At 32.8% G+C, this 22,839-nt stretch overlaps 2 protein-coding genes across 4 annotated transcripts in view; one reads left to right on the top strand and one right to left on the bottom strand.

Moving 5' to 3' along the window:
• The window catches only part of LOC144973168 (uncharacterized), a 31,714-nt gene extending 19,132 nt beyond the window's left edge, over positions 1 to 12,582 (bottom strand). Inside the window, exons 1-3 of one of the 3 annotated variants that reach the window (XM_078915288.1) lie at positions 12,473 to 12,582; positions 2,412 to 2,768; positions 390 to 486 (exon numbers count right to left, since the gene is read on the bottom strand). In XM_078915288.1, the coding sequence (XP_078771414.1) occupies positions 390 to 486; positions 2,412 to 2,768; positions 12,473 to 12,542 (524 nt within the window). In that variant the 5' untranslated portion in view covers positions 12,543 to 12,582. Of the gene's footprint in view, positions 1 to 389; positions 487 to 2,411; positions 2,769 to 5,978; positions 6,134 to 12,280 lie in introns of those variants that run through there. The other 2 variants (XM_078915289.1, XM_078915287.1) reach the window with 2 other exon arrangements.
• Positions 12,583 to 12,830: 248 nt separating this feature from the next.
• LOC144973166 (E3 ubiquitin-protein ligase RING2-like) lies at positions 12,831 to 20,824 on the top strand. The gene is made up of 3 exons (XM_078915286.1): positions 12,831 to 13,752; positions 17,970 to 18,035; positions 19,221 to 20,824. Exons 1-3 carry the CDS (start codon positions 12,948 to 12,950, stop codon positions 19,406 to 19,408), a joined length of 1,059 nt encoding a protein of 352 aa, XP_078771412.1. The 5' UTR covers positions 12,831 to 12,947; the 3' UTR covers positions 19,409 to 20,824.
• Positions 20,825 to 22,839: the final 2,015 nt, after the last annotated feature.

Here is a 22,839-nt window from a genome sequence, read left to right as displayed (position 1 = left end):
TTGAAACAAAAGCAAACACACAAATCAAACATCAAAATAATAGTTTTTAAATCTGAGATAATTAGTTTTCCTCTCTATGTTATTATGGTTGACAATTAACAATACCTGCACTTAATTCTTTCTTTCTTTGGGGACAACTATTTAATGCAAAATCCACATAAAATAAGTTTGTTAAAATTGAATAAAACCAAAATAAAACCAAAAGTCTTTTTGAATATTTAACATTATTCAGTCATTAACTCTTATGACATTGTGTGCCAGAATACAACCATTTTTTTCATTCTTTGTGTCTATATCTTAACTATAACTTCTGTGATAAGCAAGAACTAGGGTCATCAATGGTTCGTTCACACTCCACATTACACAATGGGTTGTAGGAAAAATTTTACCTTCGGAATTTCTGATCACAAAGATGGCAGTTGTTTTCTTTTTCTAATGATGGCAACTGCTGCCCAGGAGCTTGACTTTCAGCCTTCTTTTTATTTCCTAGAAGAAATAAATAGAAATAGTTAATCATAAAGAGATTATGATATTCAAACTATCGATAATCTTTGATCAGTGTATCAATACTAATTTAAGAAGTATACAGAGGTCGATTACAGAATATTTTCTCTCTAAAATTGAAATTAGGAGTTCAAGTTTAGAAATAGTTACAAATACTTCAAAAGATGTCCACAATCATAGACTATACGCCCTGTGAAATGATATTTTAGATTTACAAAAATATTTTCGTTGAAATTGTGTGTCGCCATAATTTGCAGTGTTTAAATTACGTTTTAGATCGTAAGACTGAAAAGGTACACGGCAAGTCCCTGATTTTGATGACAATAATGCAATAATCTTAACATAAAATCAGCAAAATGCGATTAAGATTGGTATTATATTGTGTGCTCAGAGGTATGAAGTTGATTGTTTTATTTGGTAACCGAGGAATTCCTTTTGTTATTATTAATACTATTATTATCAATAATAATAATAATAATAATAATAAGAAGAAGAAGAAGAAGAAGAAGAAGAAGAAGAAGAAGAAGAAGAAGAAGAAGAAGAAGAAGAAGAAAGAAGAAGAAGAAGAAGAAGAAGAAGAAGAAGAAGAAGAAGAAGAAAAGAAGAAGAAGAAGAGAAAGAAAGAAGAAGAAGAAGAAGAAGAAGAAGAAAGAAGAAGAGAAGAAGAAGAAGAAAAGAAGAAGAAGAAGAAGAAGAAGAAGAAGAAGAAGAAGAAGAAGAAGAAGAAGAAAGAAGAAGAAGAAGAAGAAGAAGAAGAAGAAGAAGAAGAAGAAGAAGAAGAAGAAGAAGAAGAAGAAGAAGAAGAAGAAGAAGAAGAAGAAGAAGAAGAAGAAGAAGAAGAAGAGAAGAAGAAGAAGAAGAAGAAGAAGAAGAAGAAGAAGAAGAAGAAGAAGAAGAAGAAGAAGAAGAAGAAGAAGAAGAAGAAGAAGAAGAAGAAGAAGAAAGAAGAAGAAGAAGAAGAAGAAGAAGAAGAAGAAGAAAGAAGAAGAAGAAGAAGAAGAAGAAGAAGAAGAAGAAGAAGAAGAAGAAGAAGAAGAAGAAGAAGAAGAAGAAGAAGAAGAAGAAGAAGAAGAAGAAGAAGAAGAAGAAGAAGAAGAAGAAGAAGAAGAAGAAGAAGAAGAAGAAGAAGAAGAAGAAGAAGAAGAAGAAGAGAAGAAGAAGAAGAAGAAGAAGAAGAAAGAAAAGAAGAAAAAGAAGAAGAAGAGAGAAGAAGAAAGAAAGAAGAAGAAGAAAGAAGAAGAAGAAGAGAAGAAGAAGTAGAAGAAGAAGAAGAAGAAGAAGAAGAAGAAGAAGAAGAAGAAGAAGAAGAAGAAGAAGAAGAAGAAGAAGAAGAAGAAGAAGAAGAAGAAGAAGAAGAAGAAGAAGAAGAAGAAGAAGAAGAAAGAAGAAGAAGAAGAAGAAGAAGAAGAAGAAGAAGAAGAAGAAGAAGAAGAAGAAGAAGAAGAAGAAGAAGAAGAAGAAGAAGAAAGAAGAAGAAGAAGAAGAAGAAGAAGAAGAAGAAGAAGAAGAAGAAGAAGAAGAAGAGAAGAAGAAGAAGAAGAAAGAAGAAGAAGAAAGAAGAAGAAGAAGAAGAAGAAGAAGAAGAAGAAGAAGAAGAAGAAGAAGAAGAAGAAGGAAGAAGAAGAAGAAGAAGAAGAAGAAGAAGAAGAAGAAGAAGAAGAGAAGAAGAAGAAGAAGAAAGAAGAAGAAGAAGAAGAAGAAGAAGAAGAAGAAGAAGAAGAAGAAGAAGAAGAAGAAGAAGAAGAAGAAGAAGAAGAAGAAGAAGAAGAAGAAGAAGAAGAAGAAGAAGAAGAAGAAGAAGAAGAAGAAGAAGAAGGAGAAGGAGAAGATCAAGAACTAGAAAACAAAGAAGAAGAAAGAGAAGAAAAAGAAAATAAATATAAACCATTAACTTGAGAATAAGTTACCTTTTTTGACAGAGATTGTATTACTTGAAGTTGATCTTTCATAACAATTTTCTTTAGGATCATGACTAATATCAGATTTCACATCATCCAATTCTTCTGGTGTAATCACATTAACTGACATTTGTGTAAGCTCGACATCACTTGTATTTTCTGCTTTCTTGGGGACATGTTTCTTTTTCTCAACCAGTTGTGGTATGACCATTCTTTTATATACTTTTGATCTTGTGTGAGATAGTCTATAGTTTTCATCTTTGATTTTGTGCTCAAGGTATTCTGACAAGTCTTTGAACACCTTGTTACACTTACGACATACAAAGAAGTCATCATCCAATCCTGCATCACAAACAATTGTGTGGCCTGATTATATGGATTAGAAAAAAAAAATAAAATCATGTTTAATAAGTTGGAGAGAGAAGCAATCTTGATAAATAAATAATAAAATAAACAAAATTACTTTTTTTTCCATTCCCATGAGGAAATTTGTCTTTGGGGTTTAATACAAGGGAAGACTGAAATTAAAGTAAGCTTGACATTAGCTGCTGCAGTGCAGTGTTTCATGTGAGCAATCGAGGTTAAATTTCATGCTCCAGAAAATAAAGAGAGATGTGAGGGCTTGACCTTGGGACATCTTAGTGTTAGTGCAATGCCTTATCGTTCTGCAATTTCATCACCCCCCCCCCCCCCCCCTGTGTTCTGTGATATATTAAATAAATCATAATAGACAATAGGTGATGGAAAGGTAGTGTTTGAGAGAGATACGAATGTTTGTGTATATATTTATGAGGACTTTCTGTATTTCAAATAGAAGGGTTAAAAGTGCTGCATTATCTATGGAATGAGACAATTGTGGGAAATTTCTTGTGTCTGTATCCATGTTATCCACTTACGGAAGTTTTCACCATTATCCTCATGAAAATTTTCTTCCAACTCTGAAATTTGGGTTTTGAAATGTAGTTTCTGTCAAATGTTGTCTTCTTCCCTCTGTCTTTTCAGAAACAGAGGTTTTAGAGGGCAGCATCAGTCAAAGTGGCTTGTTCACAAGCGGTTGGTAGGGAGTTCCAAAGTCACTTTATGCCGATCCACTTGACAAGATCAGAGTAAATGCCACTGGGTTTCCTGTGAGGTAACTTGCATCTCTGCCTTAGAAAATTCAAACCATAGGTCACTTGTTTGGAACCCAAATCATAAAACACACAAATTATAAAACATCCAGAGACATTATTCGTGACTTATTGTTCTAGATCCAGAGATCAGCAAGGTATCAGACAAGCTCTGGAACAATTTGGATCACAACCATGAAGACAACCATGAAGTGACCACAGAAAATCAGCCTAGTTTACTCTTTTTTAAATACACCCTGGATAAATATGAATATCACACATTGCATCACATTGCAGAGCAACTAATCGGATACAAGGAATATCTGTCTTCCCTTGGGAAAAATATTTATTAGTAATAATAACAGTTATTCAATCCAATCCAATACAAAAATAGTTGCAGCTTCGTGTGATGAAGATTGTCACAACTAGGTGTGGTGGGGTGGCATGGACGTATTATTTATCTATTGGTTCTAAACTGGTCGAGGTAACTATAGAATATTGTCGGGATATTGATTGCTCTGACATTTTCAGGGATGCTGTTACATGCGCGAATGGTAGGCCTACTTGGGAAGAACGACTGTTTGTGAGAATTGATTCTGGAATATGGCAGTGCATATGTATTTTCTTTTCTTCCATGGTTTTTCACTGTGTTATTAGGGATGGTGGTGGTTTCCTGTGGCCCTTAAACAAAAAAAAACTAAAATCTAGAGGTGCCTAAATGAGTCAATTCAGTCAATAAAATGTATAGTAAAATGTGGCCCTTGAACAAAAAACTAAATCTAGAGGTGCCTAAATGAGTCAATTCAGTCAATAAAATGTATAATAAAATGTGGCCCTTGAACAAAAAACTAAAATCTAGAGGTGCCTAAATGAGTCAATTCAGTCAATAAAATGTATAAAATGGCCTTGAACAAAATAAAATTAGGTGCCAATGAGTCATTAGTCAAAAATGTAATAAATGTGGCCCTTGAACAAAAAACTAAAATCTAGAGGTGCCTAAATGAGTCAATTCAGTCAATAAAATGTATAATAAAATGTGGCCCTTGAACAAAAACTAAATCTAGAGTGCCTAATGAGTCATCAGTCATAATGTATAGTAAAATGTGGCCCTTGAACAAAACTAAAATCTAGAGGTGCCTAAATGATCAATTCAGTCAATAAAATGTATAGTAAAATGTGGCCCTTGAACAAAAAACTAAAATCTAGAGGTGCCTAAATGAGTCAATTCATATAAAATGTATAGTAAAATGTGCCTGAACAAAAAACTAAAATCTAGAGTGCCTAATGTCAATCAGTCAATAAATGTTAATAATGTGGCCCTTGAACAAAAAACTAAAATCTAGAGGTGCCTAAATGAGTCAATTCAGTCAATAAAATGTATAGTAAAATGTGGCCCTTGAACAAAAAACTAAAATCTAGAGGTGCCTAAATGAGTCAATTCAGTCAATAAAATGTATAGTAAAATGTGGCCCTTGAACAAAAACAACTAAGGTCTAAATGATCAATCAGTCAAAGTTAGTAATGGCCCTTGAAAAAAAAAAATTGAGGTGCCAATGATCATCAGTCATAAAATGTTATAATGTGCCTTGACAAAACTAAAATCTAGAGTGCTAATGAGTCATTCAGTCAGTAAAGATAGTAGTAAATAAAGGGAGTAAAAGTTACTCTTATAAAAGATACAAAACAAAGTAAACGATGTTTCAGCCTTTGGCCTTCTTCAGGTAAGCAAGAAAAGGAAATATGTTATAGTAAACAGTATAAGTAAAGGTAAAAATTTGTGTGTGTTTGTGTGTGTGTGCAAGGGAAGTAGAGAGAAAGAGAGAGAGAGAGAGAGAGAGAGAGAGAGAGAGAGAGAGAGAGAGAGAGAGAGAAAAAGAGGGGTGGATAGAAAGATAGAGAAATAGAGCGACAAGGAGATGGAGTAATGAGATGAAATGTAACCCAAAATCAAAATTATATAAACCAAGTATAAGATAGGGGGGACGGGAGGGTGGGTGGGAAAGAGGGGTGTTGTTATTAAAGAATTCTAGACAACATATTGAGCTTTTGCGTCTTCCTCCCTTGGATAAGTGAAAAGTGAAATTCCCTTTATTAGCGTATTATCTTTAGGTTATATCTCGAAAAGACTGAGATAACCCTGGGGAAATCCGCAGAGCAGCACTATGACTATGACAGAGACAGACAGTCCTTCTGAGACAGTCATCTAATTCGATCATGTAAATGACTATGCTTGTAAAATGTAGCCTAAACAAAGAAATCCACCCTCTTACTTTGACTTTTATTTTCTTTATTTTAATTGATATTTTATTAACATTATCATTAACTAATCTAACATTTATTGTCGACTTATGTGACTATGAATGTGCATTGAAAGTTTCACCGTATTCTCGAGAAAAAGTAAAAAGTACAATAATAAACCAAGTTTCAATAAGGTGACAGAAAATTATATGAAATTGTATGAAGGTACCATTCTTTTTATATACAATGTTTCGAAAAGGTGTCTGTAAATAAAAATTAGAGTCCCTTATAATAATAATAATACGTTTCTTTTCGTTATTCATGTTTTTGTAGTGTTTTTATGCACCTCCGTTGACGGTGTATCTTAACGGATCGTTTTTATCCACCTCCGTCACGCATGCGCATCATTTGGACATGGCAAAAGTTATATTGTGACATCTGTAGGATGCTTTTGTTAATAAAATTATATAAAAATAATAATAATTTTAAAAATCGAAATATAAAACCAGAAAATAGAAGTTGCATTGAAGGTAAAATAATGTTTTAGAAAGACCTTATTAAATGTGATGAACAGTCAGGTGGCTCTGTAGCACAGTGGACAAGTTGTCAGACTCTAACCTTAAACGTACTGGGTTCGATTCCCACCGTAGACAATTTTTAAAGTTTACTTTATTGAGAAAGACAACATTTTTTTTCTTTCTTTTTTTTTGTTTTTGTTTTGTTTTTCAACACCTTTCTATCGTGTTTTTTAAAAAAAACTTTGATTTAATTTTCTAAAATTATTTATTTATTTGAGATCAGTATTTGTGTGCCATGTTTCTTTTTACTTTTGATTTTTTAATTTATTGTTATTATTCTTTAATTTATTATCATTGTATAAACGTACATCGGCAATCATTAAGCAGCGTGCTAAACTACAATTTAAAACTATTTAAACTTCATGGACGTATGTAGCAACATTTTCATTAATTTACCATCACCGCCAAAGGAGGTGCTTTTGTTTTGTTTTTCAACACCTTTCTATCATGTTTTTAAAAAAAACTTTGATTTTAATTTTCTAAAATTATTTATTTATTTGAGATCAGTATTTGTGTGCCATGTTTCTTTTTACTTTTGATTTTTTAATTTATTGTTATTATTCTTTAATTTATTATCATTGTATAAACGTACATCGGCAATCATTAAGCAGCGTGCTAAACTACAATTTAAAACTATTTAAACTTCATGGACGTATGTAGCAACATTTTCATTAATTTACCATCACCGCCAAAGGAGGTGCTTTTGTTTTGTTTTTCAACACCTTTCTATCATGTTTTTAAAAAAACTTTGATTTTAATTTTCTAAAATTATTTATTTATTTGAGATCAGTATTTGTGTGCCATGTTTCTTTTTACTTTTGATTTTTTAATTTATTGTTATTATTCTTTAATTTATTATCATTGTATAAACGTACATCGGCAATCATTAAGCAGCGTGCTAAACTACAATTTAAAACGATTTAAACCTCATGGACGTATGTAGCAACATTTTCATTAATTTACCATCACCGCCAAAGGAGGTGCATAAATACGGTGCGTTTTTGTACACCTCCAATGGAGGTGCATAAAAACGGTGCGTTTTTTGTACATCTCCAACGGAGGTGCATAAAAACGCCACCTTATATTTTACTGATGATGGCTGATGGGTACTACCGCAAATCGAGGACCCAAATAATTTTGGGGGTTTGGGATGGGGGGGGGGGGGGGGGGGGGGGGGGGGGGAATAACTTAAAAAAAAAAAGTCTAGTAGGGGGTTTGGGAGGGGAGAGACTTTTTAAAAAAAGTTTCCCCCCTCGCTGATGATGATGGGTCAGTCTTGAGCTGAGACTGTGAGCAAGCACGGGCCGTTATCCACTGACTCGTCTGTGAGCAAACTCTGCTCTGCTTCAGGGGTTGGGGAGATGGGTAGGGCGGAGATTGCAGAGGTAGAAAAGGATGTGGGAAGGAATATTATAGATATAGACATTTTAGATAAGCCAATCGAGATGGGGGAACTACACAAAGCAATTAAGGCTCTTAAACGCGGCAAAGCTACTGGAGTGGATAATATGTTAAATGAATTTATTATTAATGCAACTTCAGAAATCAAATTACTGATTTTATCAATTTTCAATAAGATACTGGAAATGGAATATTTCCCCTTGATATGGAGTCAGGGTAGAATTGGGCCGATTTTTAAAAAGGGAGATGAAAGAGATGTGAACAATTATAGAGGGATAACAATAATGAGTTGTATAGGAAAACTGTTTACAAGAGTGATGAATGAAAGACTAAATGTATGGGTGGAGGGAGAGAATGTGTTAAACGAGGTTCAATATGGATTTAGAAAGGGAAGGAGCACAGCAGATTGCCATTTTATTCTACATGGAATTATCGAGATATTGCTATCTAAAGGGAAGAAGCTACATTGTGCGTTTATCGACTATGAAAAAGCATATGACCTTATTGACAGATCCGCATTATTTACAAAATTGATCAAATCCGGTGTGAGCTCGAAATTTGTCAAGCTATTTAGAAACATGTATTCAAAGGTTGAGCTGGCCACAGGAGGTAAAGGTCAACAACAATTTTTTAAATCAAACAGCGGATTATTACAGGGTGAAAGCACTTCGCCACTTTTGTTTTCGCTGTTTGTTAATGATCTTGAAAGTAAATTAAGTGAAGATTCCATAGGATTACAAATACAGGATATTACAATTAAATTGCTCATGTTTGCAGACGATATGGCAATAATCAGTGAAACAAAAGAGGGTTTGCAGAACGGTTTAGACTCTTTACAAGAATATTGTATACAATGGGGAATAAAGGTAAATATCAGTAAAACAAAAATCGTAGTATTTAAAAAGGGAGGGAAAACTGGGCAACAAGACAAATGGTCATATCAGGGTAAAAGTATTGAAGTAATCTCGTCATTCAAGTATCTAGGCTGTCATTTTAGCGCATCGGGATCTCTTACAAAATGTACACAAGAAGTAACAAACTCAGCCAGAAGAGCACTATTTTCACTTAGAAAGTATTTTAACACTAACACAGAAATTTTACCACAGATGCAAATGAAACTGTTCAATAGTACCATCTTACCAATACTGAATTATGGGGCAGAAATATGGGGTTTAAGAAGAGCTGATCCAATTGAAAGATTTCACCTCGGTTTTCTTAAATCCATTCTATGTGTTAAGCACAGCACACCAAACTGTTTTGTTTATGGGGAATTGGGGGTGTATCCTTTGCATATTGAAAGAAAAATGAAAGTTATTAAGTATTGGTTGAAACTTATTCGCCCAGGAAATAATGATTGCTCATTCACTCATGCAGTATACAAAGAACTTGTGCAATTGAATATTAATGAACCAAACACAACAACTTGGGTAAGTCTGGTGAAGCAGTTGCTGGATAGGAGCGGAATGGGCCATTATTGGGTTAAACAAAATGTGAAAAATGAAAATTACTTTCTGGCGGTTTTAAAACAACGCTTGGATGACATGTTTCTACAAGAGTGGCACGCTGAGATGTCGATGACGACGTCTGGACGGCTGTATAAACACATTAAAGACACCTTTGAGTTAGAACCATATATGAAACTGTGTAATAAATCTTACAGAGTTGCCATCTCAAAAATCAGATTGAGTTCTCATTTGTTTTATATAGAAAGGGGTAGATGGGGCACAAGAAAAGTAGATAGAAATGATCGTAAATGTCCTACTTGTGACGTAATAGAAGACGAATACCATTGTCTAATTGAATGTTCGAGGTATACGCAAGAGAGAAGAAATTGCCTGCCGGAAAAACTGAAAAATAAACCAAGTATGTTTGAATTTATCAAATTTTTGAAATGCAGAGACAGTAGACAGCAAGGTGATTTAGGTAGACTTTGTTTTAAGGTACAGATCGAACACAAGAAATATTTACAAGTATAATTGTGGTTTCCACGGCAAGGAAAACTTATTAAAATTGATGATAGAGAGAATAATGCGATTGTTTGTTTGTTTTCATTTGTTTTTGTCTGTTTAGTAACTGCAGTTCTGATACTAAGATGTGGTATATTATACAAAATATGACATGTTATATATATATTATATATATATATATATTATATATATATATATATATATATATATATATATATATATAAGTATGTGTGTGTGTGTGAGTGTGTATTTGTGTGAGAAAGTGGGGGGTGGGGGGGGGGGGGGGGGGGGAATTGGGCATGGATATTAAAATATTGTATAATAGTTTACCATGATAAAGATTAGTTGCGATTGCACAATTGGCTTATTGTTGTTGTTATTATTGTTATTATTATTGTCATTATTGTTGTTATTATTATTATTATTGTTATTATTATTATTGTTGTTATTATTATTGTTATTATTAATATTATTATTATTATTGTTGCTGTTGTTGTTGTTGTTATTATCAGCATTGATATCATAACCAGTGTATATAACCATATATATATATATATATATATATATATATATATATATATATATATATATATATATCTATATATATTTTTTTTTTTCTTTCTTGATTCTTCTGTTTTGATGTGATTTGTAAAAGAAGTGTTGGAGTTCACTTGTTAATACTCTTTGCTTGTATCTTTGACTTCTAAGCGATTTCAATCTAACTACACCGAGGGGTGCTCTTGGTGCCCTATCCGCACCATTTACCTTTGCCTATTTATCCTCGGGTGCCTTTGAGAAAAGTATACTTTTAGACTACCTTATACATTTTCTGTTCTTTCAATGCGTCACAAACGCCGTAAAATTCTTAAAAACACAGAAACCAACCCTTGACATGGAATAATTGAAGTACGCAAGCTTGTTTCGCTCTAGACTATATCAGTACGGAAAATAACTTAAATGTTTGTGATATTCTAAAAGATTCAAGTATTTGTCTTTGGGAATTAATTCTGTAATTCTACCAAAAAATACGTTAAACTAATATGTCTGTAACTTCTAGGCAATGTTCGCAAGATCCCATTCTTCTAGAACTTTAGTCAACGATAGAAATGTGTTAAATAAGTGGTGGGCTATTGATTATGTTGGAATTTCCCCGAAGATAAAGATCACCCAGACCAAAGCATTTTGGAGCACCTATTATTACTAAAAGTCAATAAATTTATTATCCAAAACAGAATTACCATGATATAATCCCTATCTTCTTAATTGTCAACGAAAGGGATATAAGCGTGGTCCTCATTTACAAATACAATACTAGATATTATTGCTGGGGCCCTTATGTTATTTTTACAATTCTTCTTCTTATTATTATTATTATTATTATTATTATTATTATTATTATTATTATTATTATTATTATTATTATTATTATTATTATTATTATTATTATTATTGTTATTATTGTTATTATTATTATTATTATTATTACTATTATTGTAAGTATTGGTGGTATTACAATGTTGTATTTTTATGATTATTTATGGTATCATTTTATGCTTTGGTTTCATTTACCTTTTTTCCTCACTCTCATGTCTGTTGTCATCAAATTGTATGGATTATTGATTAAAATAAAAGTTATTTCTGTTTGTCTTATTTTGACTATGGAACTGATACTTATCATGGCAGACCTGCCTACTTGAAATAGGAAAATGTAATAAGTAGTTTTCAGGGTAAATAACATCGTAGACATTTTAACTACCCTTAAAAACCACCAGTTTGTCCTTATAATGCGTGGGGAAAAATATTAACTCTATGTGATAGCTCTGGCACCAGAACTTCGTTTTCAAGAAATGACATTTAATTAAAAACCTTTATTATATCCAGCCCGGGATTTAGCCGTAGTACTACGGGAATTTTCGTGGTAGTGAGGAGGTCTGTTGTGATGGGTATCAATATTTTATTATTATTATTATTATTATTATTATTATTATTATTATTATTATTATTATTATTATTATTATTATTATTATTTATCTATTTATTTATTTATTTATTTATTTATTTATTTATTTATTTATTTATTTATTTATTTATTTATTTTTATTTTTTTTATTTTTTATTTTTTTAAATGAGAAAAACTGATTGGAAATGTAAAAGTGATGGTGATAGTGGTAGTGATAATGGTAATGGTGGTGGTGGTAACGGTGATGATTGGGGTGTGGGGATTATGGTAATATTATTATTGTTATTATTATTGATATTCTTGTTGTTGTTGTTGTTGTTGTTCTTCTTCTTCTTCTTCTTCTTCTTCTTCTTCTTCTTCTTCTTCTTCTTCTTCTTCTTCTTCTTCTTCTTCTTCTTCTTCTTCTTATTGTTGTTGTTATTATTACTATTACTATTATTATTATTATTATTATTATTATTACTATTATTATTATTATCATTATTATTATTATTATTATTATTATTATTATTATTATTATTATTATTATTATTATTATTATTATTATTATTATTGAACGTATTGATGTTATTACCATTCGTGTATTTTTGTGTGGTGTATCAGTTTATTTTTTGGTTCCATTTACCTTCTTTTTTTTTTTTTTTTTTTCCACTTTCATGTATGTTGGCATCAAATTGTTGATTTATTGGCGAAAGCCTAATATTGAATAAACTAATTCTTAAACTCAGAGGGTTGAAGCGTTTAGGAAACTATCTCAACGGTACGTCAAGGCAGCCCTTGCTCAATGTTTCGGTCATAGACCTACACTTAGACTTACTTTCTGTCGTTAATGAAGCCAAACTATCAACATCAGGATTTGTGTTGTCGTCTTGAACAGGTTCAGACATTTTGCGACTTCTTACTTCTGGGGTTTCTAACGGAAATTTACGGGAATTATGATTAGATGTATCGATATCGGCGTACACTTATTTGCAAGTCTGATAACCCAATTCGTTATGGGCTCATTGTTGTAATGAAAATCTAAAAAAAAAATGACGCAACATATTGTCCATTAAAATAATGTTAAACTAGGCCCATAATTGGGTTCAGATATCAGACCTCATAGATGTACACGTCGATCGACACCAATCATTGCACGCACAAACCTTGGGTAATGTACTCGTAAACTTACGAATGCAAATCACCGTAAACAACCGATAAAAGACGACTTCTTTCTTTTTGTTTTCTTCCTCAACAGTCAACTCTTCCATTCAGTCTCGGTTTGTGTCGGCATTAAAGCCTGACTTCAGAGAATGGCAAACGAAATTACCCATGCCCCAAATAAGACATGGGAATTAAGTCTGTATGAATTACATAGAACTCCTCAGGAGGCAATAACTGATAATACGGAAATTGCAGTATCTCCAAGAAGTCTGCACAGTGAACTTATGTGTCCAATATGCCTTGATATGCTCAAAAACACAATGACAACAAAAGAGTGTTTACACAGGTTTTGTCAAGAATGTATTATAACAGCTTTAAGAAGTGGAAATAAGGAATGTCCAACTTGTAGAAAGAAGTTAGTTTCCAAGAGGTCTTTAAGACCTGATCCTAATTTTGATGCTCTTATTTCAAAAATATATCCAAGCAGGGACGAATATGAAGCCCACCAAGAGAGATTAATGGCAAAACTTAACAAGCATCACAACTCAACTGCTCTCTCAAACAGCATAGAAGAAGGGCTTAGACTTCAAGCACTTAACAGAGCGCAACGAGTCCGTAAACAAAACTCAGACATCTCTGGTCAAGGCAATGTTTTGGAGGAAGATCATTTGTCTGAATCACAGAGTATTGGAATGGTGGACAACGACGAAAACGCATCAAATTCCAACGATGCCCTGTTACATAAACCGGTAAAGCACTTTTCAGACGACTCTAGTGCAGAAAACTCGACTGGAGAAGCAAGTATGTCAGAGCATCTATCCAGGGGTAGTCCTGATCCAATGATACCACAATTGGTAAACGAAATTGAACTTGTTTTTAAACCTCATCCCCAAGAGGCAGAGACTGATTCAGCAGCACAAACTCGTTATATCAAAACCACTGCTAATGCGTCAGGTAAATTTTATTATTTTCTTGTTTTTCTTTGTATCCAACTAACCATGGGTTTTATAATATCAGTTAACTATCATTAAGGGATAAATAGCATCAGGGTAAAGTTTCCTTTTGCCAAATTCGTAGCTGAACAGTGAATTGATATTAGCATGACAATTGGGAGAAATTCTTAATGCATCTGCCACTCTATAGAGCTGTGATGATAATCATCTGCAGAATTCCGGGATTTTGGCATTTTCTCAGAAATTGTCAGGTGATTTTTGCAGTATCAAACATTTTCCTCAGATAAAAGCTCAGGTCAGTTGATGGATCCGTGAAAAAATCACCATCATGTCTTGTGTCATATTTTCACACCTGTGCTCAGGTGTATGAATGTCGGTGACACTTCCCACCTATTAAGGCGTCAGTGTAGACAAACTATGTCAAAAGTGAGACAAGGTAATTGATGGTCGAAAAGAGGGTGGTGGAAGGTCTCGATTTTATTTACATGTAGGTCAAGAGTGGTAGGACAGTCATAGTAGGTCCGTTTAAAAAGATAATTATTATAACAAATTTGAAGAAAAAAAAAACCCCATCAATTAAACTACTCTCTCTCTCTCTCTCTCTCTCTCTCTCTCTCTCTCTCTCTCTCTCTCTCTCTCTCTCTCTCTCTCTCTCTCTCTCTCTCTCTCTTTCTGTTTCTCTCTTTCTATCTTTCCCTTTATCCATATATAACCCTCTCAACCACTCGTCTATCAATCTTCATGCTAGCTTAGAGAGATGGTATCAATCTGTTACAATTATAAGGGGTGCTCAACTTTGTTTACTCTTTTTACCTTTGTTTTGTAAGATCTCTAACCCCTGGGCTACAGTTACCAAGATAAAACACGTTAAAAAAAATACTTTCAGACTTTTTTACCAAAAGTTAATTCTTAATCTCATGTATTTTAAAATAATCGTTTTTAAGGAAAAGACAATTCATTAAAATTGTACATGAAGTAAGTTATATCTCTACTGTTAAGAATAGATGTGCACTTATAATTCAAAGATCTTCATTTGCAAAAGTCTTACATTACAACTTTTACACATATTTATCAAAGTTACACATGATATTTATCAAAAGAAATGTCTCTCCCCTGAGAAAAAAGTTTCTGCAGGTAAGTTTTCAATCTTTTTTCTTAGGCAATTTTCTTGTCAATCATAAATTCAGCATATATTATTAAGCTGTAAAATTTTCAAAAGCTGCACAGTGAAAAAAGAATATTATAAATATTTTTGATTGGTTGGGATGATTGCAGTTGGTTGTCAAGTCTGCAGCCCGCAGTGTCAGATAATAATAGATTGAATTGTTTGGTACTGTTGGAATAATATGAAGCTAGAAGTTTTTTACAAACCATGAGATTAGTTGATCCCAGTCTCTGTAGTATTCAGGGACGGCTGGTAATAATGGGCAGGGTGGGCAAATACCAGCCTGTTTTTTCAAGTTATATGCTGTATTACCAGGTCCGAAATAATCTAATTTAAATTAGATAATTTCAAAAGTTACTACTTAAACTTGATACTTCGTACTGAAATCAATTTGTATGTATTTTTGATAGATTGCGAATCACCATGCACCCCGAAATGCATAAACCAGGATACGCTCCTGTTCTTTTTTATCACACACCCCCCCCCCCCCCCCTTTCCCAACCACTCCACTCCGCCCACATCGTCATCTCATCGCACGTCGCCTGACGGTGATTTTGCTGTCTGGCCTCTCTAGTTCTAGGTCGGGCTAATTCAAATGAGCCCACCTTATAAACCAGTGAGCACTAAATAGAGATTTTGGCAAACGAACTTTTTCTTATTTATTGCCTTACTTGTGCTGGTACCATTGTGTAATAACATTGGGAAGGTTCCAGTATTGAATTAAATTTATCAATTTACTAATATTATATCAAGTTAGTATTAACTTGTGTTGTTTTAATATATTTGTTTATCCATTTAAATTATTTCTTTTTTTTTTTCTCGTTTTCTTTAGTGCTTCTCAAAATTCATTTATTTAAATTGTTGTCTTATTTTTTTTTTTATTTTTTTTTTTAAACAAATTAATTTGTTCCTTTTTAAAAAAATTCTTAAAGTAATTACCGCTGTATTTTTATTGCCAGACTAAATATTTTTGCAAAACAATGTATTTTCTATTGCATTCCCTCTAATAAAACACTTTTATTCAGAAGTCACGACTAAATAAATATATAAAATACAACCACCATTTTGGTTCTCTCAACAATTGAATTAGTATACGAGAAATACTCTTCTGAGAAATGAGAGAGTTGAATTCTAACTAAGTTATAGAGGAAATAAAGACGTTTAAAGGAAGGGTGGGCAGATTCCGTACTTGCCCGTCCTGAAGCTAATACATACATATGATAGTTCGCGATGAAGAGGCTAGGGGTTGGTTGGGTAAGGAGTAAAGATAACACGGTCGTTATTGTTATAGTCTAACGAATGCATGAGGAGAGATTGGTAGCATTATTTTGTCTTAATTGTATTGTATGAATTTTTGGCGAAAGCCTAAGATTAAGTAAACTTTGTTTTTATTTGTCTTTTTTTTTACTATGGAACTGATACTTGTCATAGAAGACCTGCCTACTTGAAATAGGAAAATAAAAAACGTAGTTTTCAGGGTTAATAACATCGTAGATATTTTAACTATCCTTTAAAAAAATCACCGGAATTTTCGTCTATTAAGGTATCAAATTTTTTAAAAACGAGAAAAACTGATTGGAAATGTAATAATGATGGTGATGGTGGTGGTGGTAATAGTGATAGTGGTGGTAGTAATGATGATGGTAATATTATTATTGTTATTATTATATTATTATTATTATTATATTATTATTATTATTATTATTATTATTATTATTATTATTATTATTATTATCATTATCATTATATTATTATTATTATTATTATTATTATTATTATTATTGGTGGTATTACGGTTGTTGTATTTTTTGTGGTTATTAATGGTATCAATTTATTGTTTGGTTCCATTTACCATTTTTTTCCACTTTCATGTATGTTGTCATCAAATTGTATGATTTAATGGCGAAAGCCTAAGATTGAATAAACTTTGTAATATCGTACGGTAATCATCATTGTCGACGACATCGTCGTTGCCATCATTATCATCATCATTAACAACAACAACAACATTAACACCAAGTACTACAATAGCAATAAAAACAATATCAACATCATCATATAATTTTCGTCATCGTCTCCACAACTATCATTCTAACCAACAGCACCACCAAAACCACTACCATAATTACATCCTCCCTCACCGTCTCCTCTTCCTCCTCCTCCTCCTCCACCACCACCACCGCTACCACTATTCCAACCACTACCACCACCGGCACAATCATTCTAACCACCAAGAGAGCAGTAAAAATGATGCAATTTGAGCTCTGAATGAAACTCTAGTTGTTGCTTCTCGATGAAAACTTTAAAGTTACTACGTACTTCTGAAAATGTAACAGAAACATCAATCTCGCCGTTGAGGGATTAAAGCATCTCTTTAATTTTTCGAGTGAACGAAATGGACTTGTATTGTCAAGGTGTTGTCGCATTTTGTCTCGTCGTTTTATTTTTTTTTTTTTTGTTGTATTCTCTTTCGTGATTCCTATTTGATTACGTTTGGAATAATTAAAATCTACTGGTATTGTCATTTCATTGTGAATGTGATTATTTGTGGTTGAAATATATATATATATATATATATATATATATAATATTTATATATATATATATATATATTATATATATATATATATATATATATATATATATATATATATATATATATATATGACCGAATCATCTTTGCCCCACCACTATAAATAGGCTAGAACCGCCACTGGTAGTATTAAACTGACACTTACACTGGACACTCTATAACAAAGCACTTTCCGCCAGATTTAAGAGACTCAGACACCCAACTACTGGATGGACAAAAGCTGTGAGTCAAGTACTTCACCAGGCTGCCAGGTTCTCCTTGTGAGACAAGTCTGTCTTATCATTATTGAAATGCACATCATAATGATGTAAAATGATTATATATGATCATTCAGGCACATATACATATGGGAATCTAAAATAATCATGGCCCTTTTTGGAAACTTTGTATGGGTAAAAAAGTGATATTATGTATTATATCACAATAAGGTTACTCAGCAATGTTTGTTTTCTTTCTTCAGTTGACCATCTATCTAAGTACCTGGCAATTCGACTAAGTGTTGACATATCTGGGGAAAGTGACAATGGTGAGTTTTGTTTTTGATGTTTAGTTCCATTTTTTTTCTCTCTCTCTCAAACTCAAAATGTCAGAAGCCTACTTGTGTGTTGTTTATTGATTAAAGTAGTTTCAGCAAGTCATGTATTTGACCAGTCGGTACGCAATGCTGTCATAAGCTAGCAATGACTATCCCGCACAAATCTTTGGGCCTCTTTTTCGCTCACGAAGTGCCCGAATTCGCGTCAAAATATGGGACGAAGCCGTTTCGTATATGCTATTTTAAAAAATTAATTACGATGCTGTTTATCGATGAATATGACTGAAAGTTGGCACACAGAAAAAAGGTCATTTTAGATTATGTCAAGCGACAAAACTCGTGCGATTACCAGAAGACTATTAAAAATAGATTTTTACTCTTTGGAGTAAAATATTTCTAAAACTACCGGGCGTGGAGGTTTTGTCGCTGACAAGGTAATACATGAACATTTCTTCTTTTAGGTTGTAAAATTTCATATGAATATGACGAGTACTTTTCCCGTATTTTACAAAACACCATCCTAATTTGCTCTTCACGTTTCAATCTTTTAATTAATCCACTTATTACGCAAGATACAACGAAAGGTCGAAAAAAAAATGCCGAAAAAGCGTCCCATATTTTCCCGTTTTTTTCCTCTTTGCGGGTCATCCAAATAAATGACACCTTTAAAACTGCATAACTTGTTTATTTATTAATGGATTTTCAAAATTCAAAAACATTTTTACTCAGTGGAGATAGGGCTTGGATTTTAGACAAAAATGTTCCTCAAAAAGAGAAAAAAACATTTTTCATAGTCATTGCTACATAAGCTGCATTTTTAAATACATTTTACTATCCATGCATATGTGAAGGACAATCATTTTTTTGTCTTCTTTTCATTTCGTGGCTTTAAGTGTTCATTACAAATTCATATTTGTATGTGTCTTATTATCAAACCATCATAAATATGTGTTGCTCTGTGGTTTTACCTCAAGTGACCCTATTTGGTGGATTGGAAAACTGAACTGATCAAAGCCGCTCTTCCATTGCCCAAATAATCACATTGATATTATTTTTACATGGCATTCGATTTACCATATATGGTCGTTATGAAAACTAATGCCTTGTTAAACATGTAATGGAAAGAAGTTTTAACTTAATCTTTTTTTTCTCTCTTTAAAAAAAAATACCATACAGATGAAGTTACCAGCAACAGTAAATTTGACATCTTTGTTTGCACAATGCCTGGACATTACAGTCTGTTAAATGGCACAACAACATTGGATCAAGTTAGAGAAAAACATTGGAAAGTCAACAAGCCATTAGAAATTTATTATGCTCTTCGAAAACCATCTGGTCAAGCATCATTAAAAAGGGGACATTGAAATCTTTTTCTTTTTGGTAAATTGTCCAACGCTTGGAACATTTACAACCTAAGAAATAATGAACAGTTTTTAAAAAAATCATGTCTTAGACTGAGACATTTTTGTACATAAATACAGTTTATGACTTCCAATGGCAGTAAATCTGAAGACATTTTAACTCCATGGTGTTCATTCTGAAACTTCTTTCCTTTAGTCAGAAGCTCCCTCATTGATTAAAAAAAAGACTATTTTGATATCTGCCATCCTATACGGATAGTGCCACAGAATTGGGAATACATTTGCACGTTCAAGTTCAATATTTTGGATAGTTCTCAAGCAAGTCAAGAGATATTGTCAAAATGGTTAAGCTACAGAGCTTCAGGAAATATTTTCATAAACTATTTTGTATGGTAGAATCCATGTAAAATGTGACTTTGTGTTTGTTTTTCTTCTTCTTCTTCTTCTTCTTCTTCTTATTCATCTTATTATTATTACAAGTATTATTTTTACACATTAAAAAAAAATTTTAATGCAAACTTTTTTTTTTTCAAAGGGGCGACCATTGTGTTGTTGATACTCTATTACATTGGAAGAATGGACATGAAATTCAAATTTGCCATCATTTATTTTTCGAGGTATACCTCTGGACATTCCTTTACTACCATGCTACTGGGTGGGGTTCCTGACCTCCCATAGTGGGCAGAGAGGTACTTACTGCGTCTTCTACTTATATCCCCCTGTATTACTATCCCCCTATATCTGTTTTCCAACTTGCTTTCTTTCTTTGTATTGGAATGAGATTACTTGGTTTTGTCCTGGTCCTGACCAGATGCCCTGGCTGAGAGGGAAACAGTCAAATGTATAGTTAGTTTTGGGAGATGATATTTTTTTTCTTGTAAATCATTTCTCTGTTATGCACTGTATTATGTTTACTTCATATTATATATGATTTGTAAAACATTTGAGTGTATTCCTCTTAGTGGGGACCTGTGCTTGTGTCTGGATGAGACTTTTAGTGATCTCAAACTAAGTACTTTGATAGTGTGCTCTTGGAATCTACACCAATTTCCTATTTGAACCAATTCCCCTTTGTCTTACCTTTTCTTGGGTGCTTTAATTGTAATTCTAGAACTTTTTACTATCCCATTTTCTCCCTTTTTGCTGGCGCTGATATGACCTTAATGTGTTGCAAGTGCCGTAAAACCCTTAAAAACAAAACTACCATACTATGCCTACCTTAACATTGTATAGTTAACTTGAAATTTGAAGGTACCCTTTTTTGGGGAGGGGAGTATATTTTGTGACCTACACTATTGTCTACTCTTCATTCACTTCCAAGTGAATGCTGAAAGGAAAAGAGTTTCATTCTTTCATACTGCTGATTCTCAACCAGAGATACCATCTCTTCATTACTGTCCTCGTATTTAAAAAAAGAAATAATTTTTAAATGTCTCGAAATTTTGCATTGAAGATTGCAAATTTTGCATCCTTGTATGGTTAATTTTGAAGAAAAAGAAACATTTTAGAGTAAAATATTTTTTTTCTTCTAACAACTACATTCCAGAGCACTGCACCTTTCACTTTCAAATTTGTGAAATTAAGTAATCGTCTCAAACCTTATTCTAGATATAGGTTTTGTTGTTTTTTTGTTAGCAATGCTGAATGGCATTAGATCAATTTTAAAGTGACAATACATAGAAATGGGGGTGGAAATTGTGCATTTTGTGTTGATACGAATTTTTACCTAATAATAATAATAGTGCACATTTGTTAAGCGCAGCTTATCCCGCTATATTATGCAGGCTGTACACCTGTCATCTGCATTTTTTGCGGCCGCAAATTTTGGCAAATTTCCCAAAATTGGCAAAATTTGGCAAATTTTTGTAAAAAAAAGAAAAAGTTAAAACAATAACGGAGAAAAAAGGTGTGAAACTAAGAAATATTGCAGCTTTGCCTGGGCCTAAACTCTAAACACGAACAACCACAATTTGACATTGATGATCACTTCAACATTACATCGTTATGCTTATGAGCACTGTAGAAATCTGGGTGGGGTTCCTGACCTCCCATAGTGGGCAGGGGGGTACATACTGTGTCTTCTATCCCCTTATATCTGTTTTCCAACATTCTTTCTGTCTTTGTCTTGGAATGAGATTACTTGGTTTTGTCCTGGTCCTGGCCAGATGCCCTGGCTGAGAGGGAAGCAGTTGAATGTATAGTTAGTTTTGGGAGATGATTTTTTTTTCATTGTAAATCATCTCTCTGTTACTGTTATGCACTGTATTATGTTTTCTTTATATTATATATGATTTGTAAAACATTTGAGTGTGTTCCTCTTAGCGGGGACCTGTGCTTGTGTCTGCATGAGACTTTTAGTGATCTCAAACTAAGTACTTTGATAGAGTGCCTTTGGAATCTACACCTATTTCTTATTTGAACCAATTCCCCTTTGTCTTCCCTTTTCTTGGATGCTTTATTGTAATTCTAGAACTTTTTACTATCCCATTTTCTTCCTTTTTACTGTCGCTGATATGACCTTAATGTGTTGCAAGCGCCGTAAAACCCTTAAATATAATAAAAACAAACGCTGTAGAAATGCTTTATTATTATTACATATTATTATTGTTATTAGTATTATTATTATTATTATTATCTTTATTATTATTATTATCGTCATCATGATGATAATTATTATTGTAGTTGTTATTTTTAATATTATTATTATTAATTATTATTATTATCATAAGTGTAGTACAGTGGAGCCTCCCAATTACGACACCTCAGAATAACGACAACCTCCTGATAACGACATTGACCCGTGGTCCCGATTTTTTTTCTATTTAAGATCAGTAAAAATAACCTCCAAATAACAACGCACTTTTTGATAAAACCTCCGAATAACGACATCATTTTGGCGATTTTCGGCAGTTTTCATAGATATCTGATACTAAAAAATACCGAGTATGAGTACTCAAAAGTTTATAAAAACGATTCCTGCTTGAACCAATGAGAATGCAGCTTTTTTTTTGACGAATCTTGGCTGATATGCATTAATAAAAACCAAGGTATAAATGTAAGTTTAAGCAAGTAAACACAAAATCTTGGAAAATGTGATATTATGTAGCAAGGACTATCCCGCACAAATCTTTGGGCCTCTTTTTCGCTCACGAAGTGCCCAAATTCGCGACAAAATGTGGGACGAAGCCGTTTGGTATATGCTATTTAAAAAAATTAATTACGATGCTGTTTATCGATGAATATGACTGAAAGTTGGCACACAGTTAGAAAAAAGGTCATTTTAGATTATGTCAAGCGACAAAACTCGTACGATTACCAGAAGACCGTTAAAAATAGATTTTTACTCTTTGGAGTAAAATATTTCTAAAACTACCGGCGTGTAGGTTTTGTCGCTGACAAGGTAATACATGAACATTTCTTCTTTTAGGTTGTAA

Source organism: Berghia stephanieae, chromosome 5 (genome assembly GCF_034508935.2).
Source record: "Berghia stephanieae isolate SIO BIC M18660-M18661 chromosome 5, UCSD_Bste_1.3, whole genome shotgun sequence".
In the NCBI taxonomy this organism is placed as follows: Eukaryota; Metazoa; Mollusca; class Gastropoda; order Nudibranchia; family Aeolidiidae; genus Berghia; species Berghia stephanieae.
Note: the sequence above shows the minus strand (reverse complement) of the source record. Positions and strands in the feature narration are given on the sequence as shown.